The sequence below is a fragment of the Bos indicus genome, chromosome 6 (assembly GCF_029378745.1).
Source record: "Bos indicus isolate NIAB-ARS_2022 breed Sahiwal x Tharparkar chromosome 6, NIAB-ARS_B.indTharparkar_mat_pri_1.0, whole genome shotgun sequence".
Classification (NCBI taxonomy): domain Eukaryota; kingdom Metazoa; phylum Chordata; class Mammalia; order Artiodactyla; family Bovidae; genus Bos; species Bos indicus.
Window position 1 is genome coordinate 61,339,638 of NC_091765.1, and position 14,141 is coordinate 61,353,778.

Here is a 14,141-nt window from a genome sequence, read left to right on the forward strand (position 1 = left end):
GCCTTAAAGAAATTAAGTTTTATACTCAGGCTCTTCCTGTTCTGAGAATCGCCGCTTAAATCATTGGAGAACAAATAGCAAACAGCCATCCAGGATCCAGTTCCCTAATGAAATTATGTCCAGGTAAGAAACCTTTATTTCCCCCTTGATGTCTGACTTTCCCCAGAGGGAGGTCTTTGACATAAAACATGAGGCTAAAGTAACATCCTTGTTCAATCACTTGGCCTTGGGGTATTTTAACAAACTAAATAGCTTCAGGTTCAGACATAAGATGCAGTGAGTGATAACTGGGCAAATGAAGAATTCCTTTTCTCATTTTTTAAAGAGTTTTTTTTAGCATATTGGCTAAGAGATAGGTCTGTGGGTTGAATCCTGATTCTACCATTATTAGTAGTGTGACTTGAAAGCGAAAGTGAAAGTGGAGTCTCTCAGTCGTGTCCCACTCTTTGTGACCCCATGGACTGTAGCCTACCAGGCTCCTCTGTCCATGGGATTTTCCAGGCAAGAGTACTGGAGTGGGTTGCCATTTCCTTCTGCAGGGGATCTTCCCAACCCAGGGACTGAACCCAGGTCTCCTGCACTGCAGGCAGACACTTTACCATCTGAGCCACCAGTGACTTGAACATGTGACCAAATGGCTTTGGATTTCAATAGTGTAATGGAAGGAAAGCACCATTTTTAAAATGGTGGCTGCTCTGTGGTGTACTCAGAACAGTACCTGGCCCATGCAGATAGTACATATTATGAAGATATTCAGGTCCTGCTGAAAACTTTGAATCACCTCCTACTCTCTCATGCTGCCACACCCATCCAGCAGCGGTTGGTAAAATTCTGGAACTTTCTTTGTTCAGCTCTGGGGGCTTGTTTTATTCTATTTTGTCCCTTGAAGGGGCATCTGATGCTCTGGTCTTGAGGTTGTTATTGTTCAGCCGCTAAGTCACGTCTGACTCTTTGAGACCCCATGGGCTGCAGCATACCAGGCATCCCTGTCCTTCACTGGTCCTGGAGTTTGCTCAAACTCATGTCCATCGAGTCGATGATGCCATCCAACCATTTCGTCAGCCCTTCCTCCTCCTGCCTTCAGTCTTTCCCAGCATCAGGGTCTCTTCACATCAGGTGGCCAAAGTATTGGAGCTTCAGCTTCAGCATCAATGCCTTCCAATGAATATTTAGGGTTGATTTCCTTTAGGAATAACTGGTTTGGTCTCCTTGCTGTCCAAGGGATTCTCAACAGTCTTCTCCAGCACCACAATTCAAAAGCATCAATTCTTGGAAGCTCTCAGCTTTCTTTACGGTCCAACTCTCTCATCTGTACATGACTGCTGGAAAAACCATAGCCTGGACTATATGGACTTTTGTTAGTAAAGTGATGTCTCTGCTTTTTAATATGCTGTCTAGGTTTGTCATAGCTTTCCTTCCAGGAAGCAAGCATCTTTTAATTTCAAGGCTGCAGTCAGCTCCCACAGTGATTTTGGAGCCTAAGAAAATAAAATCTGCCACAGTTTTCACTTTTATCCCATCTATTCACCATGACACGATGGGACTGGAGGCCATAATCTTATTTTTTGATGTTGAGTTTTAAGCCAGCTTTTTCACTCTCCTCTTTTGCCCTCATCAAGAGGCTCTTCAGTTCCTCTTCGCTTTCTGCCGTAAGGGTGGTGTCATTGGCTCGCCACTGCTTAGTTGCTCAGTCATGCCCACCTGTTTGTGACCCAATGGACTAGAGCCCGCCAGGCTCCTCTATCCATGGAATTCTCCAGGCAAGAATACTGGAGTGGGTTGCCACGCCCTTCTCCAGGAGATCTTCCCGACCTAGGGATTGAACCCGGGTATGCTGCATTGCAGGCAGATTCTTTACCATCAGAGCCACCAGGAAAGCCCTGCCATCATCTGCATATCTGAAGTTATTGATATTTTCCCTGGAAGTCTTGATTCCAGCTTGAGATTCACCCAGCCCAGCATTTTGCATGATGTACTCTGCATATAAGTTAAATAAGCAGGGTGACAATACACAGCCTTGACATACTCCTTTCCCAATTTTGAACCAGTCCATTGTTCCATGTCCAGTTCTGTTTCTTCTTGACCTGCATACAGGTTTCTCAGGAGGCAGGTAAGCTGGTCTGTTATTCCCATCTCCTTAAGAATTTCCCAGAGTTTGCTGTGATCCACACAGATAAAAGCTTTAGCATAGTCAATGAAACAGAAATAGATTTTCTTCTAGAATTTCCTTGCTTTTTCTATGATCCAACAGATGTTGGCAATTTGATCTCTGGTTCCTCTGCCATTTCTAAATTCAGCTTGTATATCTGGAAGCTCTTGGTTCACACACTGTTGAAGGCTAGCTGGTAGGTATTTGAGCATTACTTTGCCAGCATATGGAATAAGCCCAATTGTAGGGTAGCTTGAACATTCTTTGTCATTTCCTTTCCTTGAGATTGGAGTGAAAACTCACCTTTTCTAGACCTCTAGGCCAATTCAGGCCACTGCTGAATTTTCCTAACAGCATCATCTTTTAGGATTTGAAGGAGCTCATTGGGAATTCTATCACCTCCACTAGCTTTGTTCGTAGTAATGCTTCCTAAGGCCCTCTTGACTTCACACTCCAGAATGCCTGGCTCTAGGTGAGTGACCAGACCACCATAGTTATCCGGGTCATTAAGACCTATTTTGTACAGTCTTTCTGTGTAGTCTTGCCATCTCTTCTTAATCTCTTCTGCTTCTGTTAGGTCCTTGTTATTTCTGTCCTTTATTGTGCCCATCTTTGCATGAATGTTCCCTTGGTATCTCTAATTTTCTTGAAGAGATCTCTAGTCTTTCCCATTCTATTATTTTCCTCTATTTCTTTGCACTGTTCATTTAAGAAGGCTTTCGTATCTCTCCTTGCTATTCTCTGGAACTCTGCATTCAGTTGAGTGTGTCTTTCCCTTTCTCCTTTGCCTTTTACTTCTCTTCTTTTCTCAGCTCTTTGTAAGCCCTCCTCAGACAACCACTTTGCCTTCTTGCATTTCTTTTTCTTGGGGATGGTTTTGGTCACTGCCTCCTGTACAATGTTATGAACTTCCGTCCATAGTTCTTCAGGCACTCTGTCTACCAGATCTAATCCCTTGAATCTGTTAATCACCTCCACTGTATAATCATAAGGGATTTAATTTAGGTCATAACTAAATGGTCAAGTGTTTTCTTCTTCCTACTTTCTTCAGTTTAAGCCTGAATTTTGCAACAAGGAACTCATGATCTGAGTCACAGTCACCTCCATGTCATGTTTTTGCTGACTGTATAGAGCTTCTCCATTTTTAGCTGCAAAGAATATAATCAATCTGATTTTGATATTGACCATCTGGTGATGTCCATTTGCAGAGTCATCTCTGTGTTGTTGGAAGAGGGTGTGTGCTATGATCAGTGTGGTCTTGAGAAGAGGTTCTTAAAGTCAGAGTTTTGCAGAGGGATGGGACACCCTGCTGTCAGTAATTAGCCAGGAACTTCTGGCTTGTGTGTGTGTAAGTGTACATGTGTGTGCACGTGTACATGTGTGTGCATGTGTACATGTGTGTGCACTTGCCATAAAACCCTTGGCAGCTGATGATGCCCATGAACCTCTCTCAAGATAGCGTTTTTAAATGCAAAAAAAAAAAAAAAAATAGAATGCATAGGATTACCAAAGAAGCCAATTAAAATAAAATTATGAAAATGTATAAGCATGTATGTGTGTCTTCATTAATACATTAAATAACAAAGTTTTAGGTGTTGGTTTAATAATTACCATAATTTCAAATTAATGATGAATGCAAATGACATATTGAGATAGTCTCCAAAAGTCTAATGCAAAATGAAAGTATCTGTGATTTCACTGGTGGCAGTCATAGGTACCATTACTGATAATACTGTGGCTTTGTTGCCTACATTCATCATCAAAAAAATGATAAATTTCAGGTAGAGATTAGTGAAAATATAAATGTATTCCTTTCTCATCTTCCTTGAATTCTATCCATGAACCTAAGGTTAAGAACTCCTGAGTTAAGCCAAGACCAGCATGATCCAAAATGTCTACTGTGGTGATGGGGACATGGTCACAGACTATTTTCAGCTAACCTGCCTTTGGCCTGAGGAAGTCACAGGTCTTCACACTGTACTTGCTTTCCAAAAATCAAGGATTCAGGTGGGCTTTTACCACTTTTACCATCCGTCTGTCATGGTGGTGATAAATAAGCCTAGAGATTGACATTTATTCCTGACATCCATTCTATCCATTGACCAACAATTCCCCAGTTCATCAATATAACTGTTCTTTCCCCTTTCATATGCCATGCCTCTGGCCACTCCTTGCCTTATTTACTTACCAGAAAGGGACTATAAGCTATTCTGCCTTGCAGAAAACATTCTCTCTCCTCCTGGGGATCCTAAAGCCTGCTCCCTTTTAGGCCCTGGACTTCATTCTGAATCTGGTTGGGATTCTCCTCCCAATCCTGCTCCCCCTGATGTCCTTTCTAACTCTCATCTACCCTTTGGAGTCTTTTGCAAGAGGAGATCACCTTCTGGCTCCAGCGGTACAGGACCTTGGGGCTAAAATGAATTCTTCCCCTTGCAGAGCCTGCAAAGGTTCAGGAGGGGCTGAACTCCTGCTGGACTACTACCAGCTGTGTGACCTGGGCATGTTACCTCACCCCTCTTTGCCTCAGTTTCCTCCTAAGGAAAAAAAATGGAAATAGCACTTTTCCAGTAGGATCGAATATGAGGAGTGAGTGCTTTAAAACTTAAAAGTGCCTGGCATATAATAAGCACTCAATAAATATTAGTAGTTATTACTTGTCAGCCTTTGGCTGATTCTAGGCTGTTAACTGTCACCCTCAGCAAAGTTCTCCAATTCCAATCTTTGCATATTCTCTCGCATTCTGGGCCACTGAATTAAGAGACAGCAGAGAATGCTTTTTAGTCTGCTAAGGCCTGAGCCAGGGAGATCAAGACAGAATCTAGGAGTTACATAATAAAATAATTTTAAAAATAATGCCTAACATTTACTGAAAACTTCCTGCTATGCCAGACACTTATTGGATATCTTTTTTAATCCCCCAACAACTTCACAAATCTGTACTATTATTCACACTTCTGATTGAGGAATCAGACTCAGAGGGATTAATTATTTGCTATCCAAGATCACAGAGTTCCTCAATTCCTGAATTGAGAACCATCTCTATCTACCCAGAGGCCATCTTCCTAAGGACAAGAGGTGGCCATAGAGAAGCATCTGGGTAATAGACAGCTACTTTTTGCTGGGTTATTGGCTCCCCTCTGAAACCACTCTCTGGTTGCCAGTACTTGGCCATGGTGAAGGAGACTTGGCACAGAGGTGGCCGTCTGGCAGTGGTTCACGCAGGTTTTGTGAAGTCACATGTGGTCCCAGAGTTGCCAGGAAAAAGGATGCCTTGATGAGCCAAAATGCAAATTCCTTAGGAGAGGAAAAGTGAGAGTGAGCTTGTTCACACTGTGCATGGCTCCAAGGAAATGACACAATGCAAGAGACACGGTGTCCTGCCACTGGACTCCTTCATATTACAGGAGCATTATTCTGCATTTGATCACAAACTTGCCTCCCAACAGTCTGCTTCTTTGACCAGAGGCAGAGGTGACCCAAAGTAAAAAAGAAGCTGATATCTTAAATACTAAAAGCTGGGTGCCTCCGGACACTTAAAATACAATCTTCTGGGAAACTGGTGCGGAGTAGGGGTGGAGAGATGGAAGCGTGTTCTCCTCGCCATTTTCCAAAGTTTCCCTGGTCCTTGACATACGGTGCTTAAAGCAGGTCAAGGCCAGGAGAAGGGAATTTGGGGAAATTTACCAAGTTTATTCAAAGCTGAAATGGTTTCCAGGACCCTCCCTGGGGTTTCCAAAATATCTTATTTGGTTATTTGTTATTTCTCTTGTTTCCCTATCTCTCTTCTTTCTTCTCTCTGCTGCTTGTTTTCTTCCTCCCTCCTGGTCTTGCCTTCTGCAGAATGCCTGTCCCACTGATCTGCACATCAGCTCACAGAGGCTCACCTGCTGTCCCTCAATGCCAGAGGAAGGCCAATTTTCCTCTGGCCAAGTCCAGAACTGTGTTACCTGGGTCTTAAATATGGTTTTTGTCAGCATATTTTGGCCCTTCTTTTGGCCTCTCCCAGAACTTCTAAGGTGTATTTACAATCAAAGACTGGGATTTAAGGCGTCTGGCAAATGCTGGCATTTTAGACCATCAAAATTAATGCCACTGTTTATGTAATGATGTCTAGGAGAATTTACTGAAGGTCATTAAGATTCAAATTTAAAAAAAAGGACTATTCAAAAATCTTTTAGAAAAACTGTTAGAAGTGCAGTAAGACCCAAAGGTTTCAAATTTTTAAGTGAAAGCTGCCTGATCTGATGCAAACCATATTTAGATGCTTGAGGTGAGAGGCCCTGATAAATTCAAACCAGATCAGCTGCTAATCCTCAGAGAAGGCAGACTGTGGCCTCCCATCAAATGTGGGGGAGCTGACTCATCTATTGATAAAGTCCAGCCAGAAAGGTAATTGCCAGAAATCCACACAAGTATCTACTTGAAGAAGGCGGCCCAGCCAAACAGTCCAAAGAGGAGACAAGATTCTATCTGGAATCTGTGATGACGATTATATCCTTCCAAAAGGGAGTCATTGAAGTGTCTACACACAAACAGGCCTGTTTCCAATGTAGTTCTGATTCTAGAAACTTCCCATTTGGATTTATTATACTTTAGTTCAGTTGTTCTCACATTCTCTATAGGGCTTGTAAAATACAGATGGCTGGGTTTCTGATTCTGTAGGTCTCAGATAGGATCTAAGTATTTGTGTATCTGATAAATTCCCAGGTGATGCTGAGTCTGCTGGTCCAGGGACCACGCTTTGGGAACCACTGGTGTAGTTTAATGGACAGGCTCTGGAATCAGATATCCTGGGTTCAAAGACCGGCCCCATCACTCGTATACTAGGACCACGTGAGCAAGTTAACCTTTCTGTCACCTCAGCTTCCTAGCCTGTCTAAAAGAAACTAAGGATAGGAGTTACACCTGCTTCCTGATATTATTTTGAGAGGTAGGTGAGATAACGCATAGAAAACACAATCTGGTACAGGCAAGTGCTCGCTAATTCCAGTTGTTGTAGATTCCCCAAACACACTAACATTGCAGAGCTGCTCTCCCCGCTCACACAAAGACCCTCTGGTATTCCTGGTTGCCAGTGGTTTGGTTTTCAGGGCTTAAGGTGGCTGGGCCACCTGGGGACCACCTGGCCCTCCCCAGATGCCACTGGTCCTGAAGGCGCCTGCGCAGTGTGCTTTCAAGTCCTTCTCAAAGTTGAGAATCAGAATCCTGCTTAGCCCTGCCTTCTCTGCTACCAGAGTCCGCAGAATATCAGTCCAGGCGCTAATCTGAATACTTCTATCAATGCCCTCCTGTTCTGTTGTGCTCTGTGGCTGGGAAAGAAAGAAAAATGGACCAGGAGAATCCTGCCTGCTATCCCAAGCACTAAATTTTATAATGGCTGAATTTAGCCATATGAATTTAGATTCTCCAACCTACCTAGGTTTCCAGAGCTGCAGAGGCTTCTAGATATTTTCTACAATTTCATCTGCCCTCCCTTATCATTATAATATAATTTTAAATTAATTAAACACAAAAATGAATCAAGAAAAAGTCAGAATAGTTCAATTGCTAGACTTGCTTTTTGTTTTTATTATCAACAATCAAGTTAATGGTACACTCTTGGAAAACTATATGCACATGTAGAAATATTTCCCTTTTAAATAGAAGCATTCATTATAACACATATAAATAAATTTGAAAATCTGAAACATAACTTATGACGCTTATGTTCACAAACATAGTCCAACAAGAAGAAAAAAGAAATCAGACAGACATGCACCTGATAACAAAAATATATACCATTGGCTGAACCGTGGTCTCTCTAAACACAAAGGAATTGAACCCGTGAGAACCTTATTATTCAATAAAGACACACCATAGAGACTACAAGAAGAGAAAAACATTATACGGTCACATAGAGGAGGCGGGCTGTACTGATATTAACACGATACAATTGAGTCACAGAACACAGTTGTAGAAAGACACCAAAAAAGTTAAAGCCTCAACATTCAACTAATATCTATAGTTTGTGCCTTTTAAAATAAAATTTAAAAAATAAACAAAAAATCCCAACAGAGATGTCTAAACTGCGCGAAGAATGGAATCATCAATATACAGTCCATCCACCATACAGGATGTGAGTCCATTTCGGATCAAACAGAAATGCAGAGACACTTCTGCAAACTTGTGTGCGCCTCTTTTCCTTGCTGGGTAGATTTCTCTGCAGCCAGCTGAGTGGACTGCAATTGACTCCAATCCAAAGCAGTGCCAAAAAGTTCAGTAAAAGCTGGTGGAAGAAAATGCCGGCGGGGGTGTCAGGAGAGAAAAAAAGGGAAGAGTTGAAAGATACGTGACAAAGTTTGCGGAGTTCGCGGATGAAAAGGCATTTCATGGATAGGGCATCTTTCAGGGCCGAGAGGCTGCAGAGACTCAGGAGGAGAACTGGAACGCTGAGGGGTTCAGATGCGCAGTTGGCGGGATGGTGTTTGACGAGGTTGGGGCAGGCAAGCGGGCGCGAGGCAGTCACCTTGGCCGCGGGAACAGTCTGCACGAGTCGTCACCGCAGCGGCCCGAACCCAAGGACAAGAGGGGAAACGGGTCGACTGGAAGGCCTTCCTACTCTCCCTGAAGAGGAGCCCCAGGGGAGTCAGTGCTGTCCAGAGGGTGCGGATGAATTTAGGAATTCCGGAGACAGAGCCCTCAGATGGGGCCAGCTGCCGCTTCCCTCTTCCCCCTTGTATTCTTTCCCTTGGATTTTAAAGCCTTTCGGTTTTTTTGTTTTTGTTTTAATTGTCACTGCCTCCCTGTTTCGTTCTTTTTTTAATTTGGGGGAATTCTGTTCACTTTTCTCTTTCCCTAAGCAAGTCACTGAGTTGGTTGTGGCCTCCCAGCCGTCTTTCTCCCTGTCACCTGCTCGGGCCACAGACACACACTCCCCGAGACGGACACACACCGACACGCAGACATAGCCCCCTGAGATTCCACCCACCTCCCCGAGTCCAAGCCGCGTCGCTCACACCTCCCGGGTAGCAAGCGGGGCCCCCTGGTCCGTGCGCGCAGCCCCGAGGCAGGTGCGAAGCCAGGGAGGTGTTGCGTTTTGTTTGGGGGTGAAGGAAGGGAGTAGGAGTGGGCTTGAAATGGGGGCGACGCCGTTTTCTCTTTATTTTTATCGAGATTACTTTAGGCTCTCAAAGGAAAAGCCACGGCAGCAGCGACAATAGCCTTGGGCCTACCCAGCTCACCCACTCGCCCGCGGGGACCCGGCTCTCCCGCCGCCGCCGCCGCTGCAGATCCCAGATCAGAACATACTGCTCTTCACTAAGGCGGCTTTGGCACCGTTGGGTCTTTGGAGCGAAGACAGGACGCTGGCGAAGGGACCCCCGAGCGAATCCGGGATGGAGGTGATGGGGCCGGGGCCCGGAGCCCAGCCTTGTCCAGGGCCCCCGGCCGCAGCCAGGCCTCCGGCCGCTGCCGCCGCCGCCGCCGCCGCTGCCGCCGCCGCTGCCGCTGCCGCCGCCGCCGCACCGCTCTTGCCCGGCTCGCCTCCGGGACCCCCTGGTCCCGCCGCCCCCGGGGCTCCGGCGGGGCTGGGCCCGCCGCCGCCGCCGCCGCCACTCGCCCCGCAGCTGGGAGTGGGGTTGGGGTTGGGGCCCGGGCCCCCAGTGCTGTCCGGATCGGTGCTCTTGGCCTCTTTGCTCTCGTCGTCCCGGGAAGAGTCAGACTTCTTTCCTGAAGAGCCGTTCTTGGCCGCGGCCGCTGCCGCCGCTGCCGCGCGCTCTTGCTTGCGGAACTTGGCGCGGCGGTTCTGGAACCACACCTGGCCCGAGAAGAGAAGACAGACAGTGAAACAGGGGGAAAAAGAAGAAAAGAAAAGCAGTTAAGGCAGCCCACGTTCCATTCTAGATTGTTTTAAACTGCACGCGCCGTGGATACTCCCGCGCACATCCAGCCCACTGAAGCTGTCCCTCTGGTTGACTGGTGCATCTTTCGAGAAACTCTTAGGACCACTTGGGCACTTCCTGGAAATAGTAGCTTGTAGGAGGGGTAAAGAGGATGCACGTCCGCGAAAGGCCCTATAATAGAAGCCCTTATTTTGATGTTACCTTATTTTGGCAAAGTACCCTTGCTCAGTCTACTTTCTGAGCCATCCCAAATTCGCCATCACCTCTAGGCCTCAGGTCTCAAGTTAAACTCTGATTGGTAGACAGGTGAGGGGGTCTCTGGGTTTGGTGCCTGCTGTCCATCCTGGCCTTTGAGCCTGGAGGTGCTAACGTGGCGGGGGCGGAGGTAGGTTCACCAGGAGAGGCACCACGGCCGGCTCTTGGGTGCACCTGCGTCCCTGAAAGGTTAGAGTAAGGCGCGGATCTTAAACTATATGGAATCCCAGTCCCTTTGGGGATCTTCTGCAATCACAGTTCACAGGAAAATTTATACCTATGCGCCAACAGCTCTCCGTTAAAAGCTCTTGAGTTTGGAGGTATTTGGGGGGAAGGGGGCGGAATACTTATAATACGGAGCCAAGCCTGCATTCCTCCCCCAAGGCACTTCCTACCCCCCGAAATGCCTCTCCCCTAGCTCCTGAATGCCGGTACAGCCCTAGATGGGGTGAGAAACACTTTGACGCCGTGAATTTATAGCCAAGAACGCGCTCCCTAGCCCTTCCTCGCGCACACAGACCCTCCGAACTTGGCCTCTCGGAGGAGGCCCGGGAACGCAAGCCTTCTGTAGGATCGCCCACACTCCCGCACTGCACCCCTGCCCCGCGCGGTGCTGCAGAGCCGGGTGGGTTTCCGGGAGCGCGTACCTGGACTCGCGCCTCGGTGAGGTCGATCTTCAGCGCTAGCTCCTCCCGGGTGTAGATGTCAGGGTAATGCGTCTCCGCGAAGACCCTCTCCAGCTCTTTGAGCTGCGCACTCGTGAAAGTGGTGCGGATGCGCCGCTGCTTGCGCTTCTCGTTGAGGCCGCCGTGGTCCGTGAAGAGTTTGTAAGGAACTGGAGGACACCAGAGGGGACAGAGTATAAGCAAAAATGTCTGGAATGTGCGGACCCTGGAGTCGGAATGTGGGGACTCCAAGGTCAGGTGGCACTGGAGCCGCCGCCGACACCGGGGCGGGAGAGTGGCCGAGAGGAGCTGGCGAGATGACCCGAACAAATTAGTTATACACGGAAACAGGGGCACAAACTCCAGGCTTAGGTGGGGTCCCTCCGCGCACAAGCGGCCTTTGGGTGGGTTGCCATAGAGCGCTGGAGACGGCTGAGGTCCGGGGACTGGGAAATACTGTGATGAGGCAAAGCTAGAGAGCAAAAAGTTCCGAAAACATCCATCGGAATACTAGGAAGCCAGGGATGAAGTTACCAAACACTCCCACTGTGGAAACTTTTTAATTCTCAAAAGTTGACCCGGCCCAAAAGTTGGGGGAAAGCGCTGCAAAATAATAATAATAATAATAATAATGAATTAAAGAAATCATCAGAAAAATGACCAGCAAAGAGGTGTGAGCCGCTGTCGGTTCTTTAAAAAAGAGAGAGAGACACTGCCAGTAATGAGCTTTACTCTTTGTTATTTAATTATTTTCTAAGCTTTACGTCTCATCGCAAAGTAAATAAATTATGCCTATCATTTTGGCAGCTTAAGATAATTTTGTTGGCGGTTCGGGTGTGACTAGGATAGTGTAACCCTGTAAGTGAATTACCCCTCCCTGCAATCGCTTCTAACGTGATAAATTCTTTCATTTGTGTAAGCAAATTTCGTTTGGTAAATACTAAACACATTTCCATTTTCAAATGCAATCAAGGCTTCCTATATACAAGCGGAAAGGCAGCTTCCTCCGCGGAGAAAGCTGGCGGTCCTTACCTGCGGCGTACGGACTGCTCTGGTGGTCCCTGAGGGTGCCCAGGCTGCAGGATCCCGGCGTGAGGGACGGGCAGCCGGACGTGGCCCCAAAAGTGGTCCTTATCGGGTTATACTGGAAGCCACTGGCCTGGCTGCAGGAACTGAAGTCAGCATAGGCTGAAGCCAAGCTCGAGGTGTCCATCCCGGCCATACAGGACTCGTAGGCAGAGGAATTGAGGTAAGAATATTCCATTTTATACATTGAAAAGGCTCTGGATGGCTCAGCCAAGTGGAAAAATGAAATAAAAGATGGGTATGGAGAAGGTGGCTGGAGTGGGGAGATGTGCACAGCTCAACGCCTGCCTCCAAACTGGCCTCCTTACTACCAGCAGAGCCTAGTTTTATGAAAAAGCCTCCTATGAGATGCCTTGTCTGAGGTCTCTAGAGCATATAGTCCTCATAATAAACTTGGCTCTTTCCACTTGGACAATAGCAAAGCGGTTGGTCTTATTGCTGGCGCTTTTTACATGACAATAACTCATCCGTCTATTGGGCTGGCACTGGGGAACTGAGCTGTCCAACCTCCCTATCATTGATTCCTGCATCTCTAATTAGAATTTAATACCACACCATTACGCACTGAGCCCCTGATCCTCCCTTCTAACCAGCTCCCTGCCCTTTAATTCAATCACACTACTTGGAAATAATGAAAGTTGGGTGACGATTCTCCCTGATCCAATTTCCCCGAGCTTTTAAGCCTTTTTAACTGATCATATACCTTAGGCATAAATTGAGATAGTGTGTGTGTTTTCCCCCTTCCTTCTCCCTCTCTCTGTCTCTCTTTCTCAGTTAGGGAGAAGAAACCTTGATGTCATAGAAAACCTGTTTTGTAAGAGCGTTACACGCTCAATTTAACAACAAGTCTACCCCCTGAAGTGCATGAAATGTTATAAAAGACTGGGACATTGGCAAGACTCAGGCGCCCTGTAACATAGAGTAAGTGGGCCAAGGGGGTTTCTGTGAACGCTAAGTGGATTTCTTTAAAATACACCTGGTAAAGGGGGGGAAAGCATCTTATAAATTGCATTTCTTGTCGCGGTTTAATGTGCTTTTCTAGAGACTCTGCTTACACAGCCATTTAAAAAACAAAAGAACATCCAAGTAAAGCTCTTGAATGTGAAACATCTGGATTCTCAACTGATGGCTTCTTTGCGCTCACTTCTGGGTGTTTCTGCAGTAGTGTGAGGTTTGCATTTTGCTGGTCTGTGTTGTTGTTGGTTTTCATTACGCTGTGTAACTGGCAAGTGGGCATGAAGTGTCCCCAAATGTGCCTCCTCTTCCATCCCTCTTGGGTCTTCTCCCTCTGCCTCTTCCCCCCTCCCCACCTCCACTTTTTTCAGGTGCCCACAATTCCCTAGAGACCGGAAGCTTCCAAAAAATGATTGCTATCTGCTTGGCCTTTAGGTTTGCCGATTGCAGTGAACGAAATCCTTGCTCTTAAAATGCCCAGGCTCCAGGTCGGGGACTTTTCTTGTCCAGCTCCCCAGGCTCTTGGGTGCTGGCAGCGAGACACAGACAAAGAAATGGGCCATGATTTGTGGACCTCGGTGGCCCCATGATTTAAGTGGAGGGTAATTTTCATTTGGTTTGTTAGGCTCTAGCAGAATAAGGGAAACTATTTCATTAAATCCTTCCTCTTGGTGGACAAGAGGAGGAATGCTTAGTTGAATCGCCGTGTGGTGTAAACAAACCCTGGATATTTTATATGAATTAAATGTGTAGATAATTAGTTTTATTGCATTCATTACCCCCTTTATGTGCTCTGTAACAAGTCAGTAATTAAAGTAACAAACTCATAAAGTCTTTATAGGGGCATTTAGGCGTTCAGTGTTTGCCAAACTAAGTGGTTTAATTCGATGCTAGTGCCGGGGAGTGGATGGGCGCCCGCTCTCCACTGCCACTGTGTTTTATTGCGCACTAAACTGCAGCGGACGCCGTAATGGATTAAACAGGGACAGCGGTCCCCCAGCCTCCTGCTTCTCCGCTGGGTGAGTTTCAGGCTGGTTTCAGGTGATGGCGCGTCCTCTGGACGTGAGGAATCACTAAAGTCTCTCGAGAGTGCTGGCAGCGGGACCCGCCGAGTAGCCTGGTGATAGTTTTATGGGGAGGGCTGATAGTTTT

The 14,141-nt window shown here is 46.6% G+C and overlaps 1 protein-coding gene across 1 annotated transcript; it reads right to left on the reverse strand.

The window, feature by feature from the left end:
- Positions 1–7,688: 7,688 nt before the first annotated feature.
- PHOX2B (paired like homeobox 2B) lies at positions 7,689–12,632 on the reverse strand. Its single transcript, XM_070791367.1, has 3 exons — positions 11,982–12,632; positions 10,932–11,119; positions 7,689–9,944 (listed from the first exon to the last, which is right to left on the reverse strand). Exons 1-3 carry the CDS (start codon positions 12,220–12,222, stop codon positions 9,426–9,428), a joined length of 948 nt encoding a protein of 315 aa, XP_070647468.1. The 5' UTR covers positions 12,223–12,632; the 3' UTR covers positions 7,689–9,425.
- Positions 12,633–14,141: the final 1,509 nt, after the last annotated feature.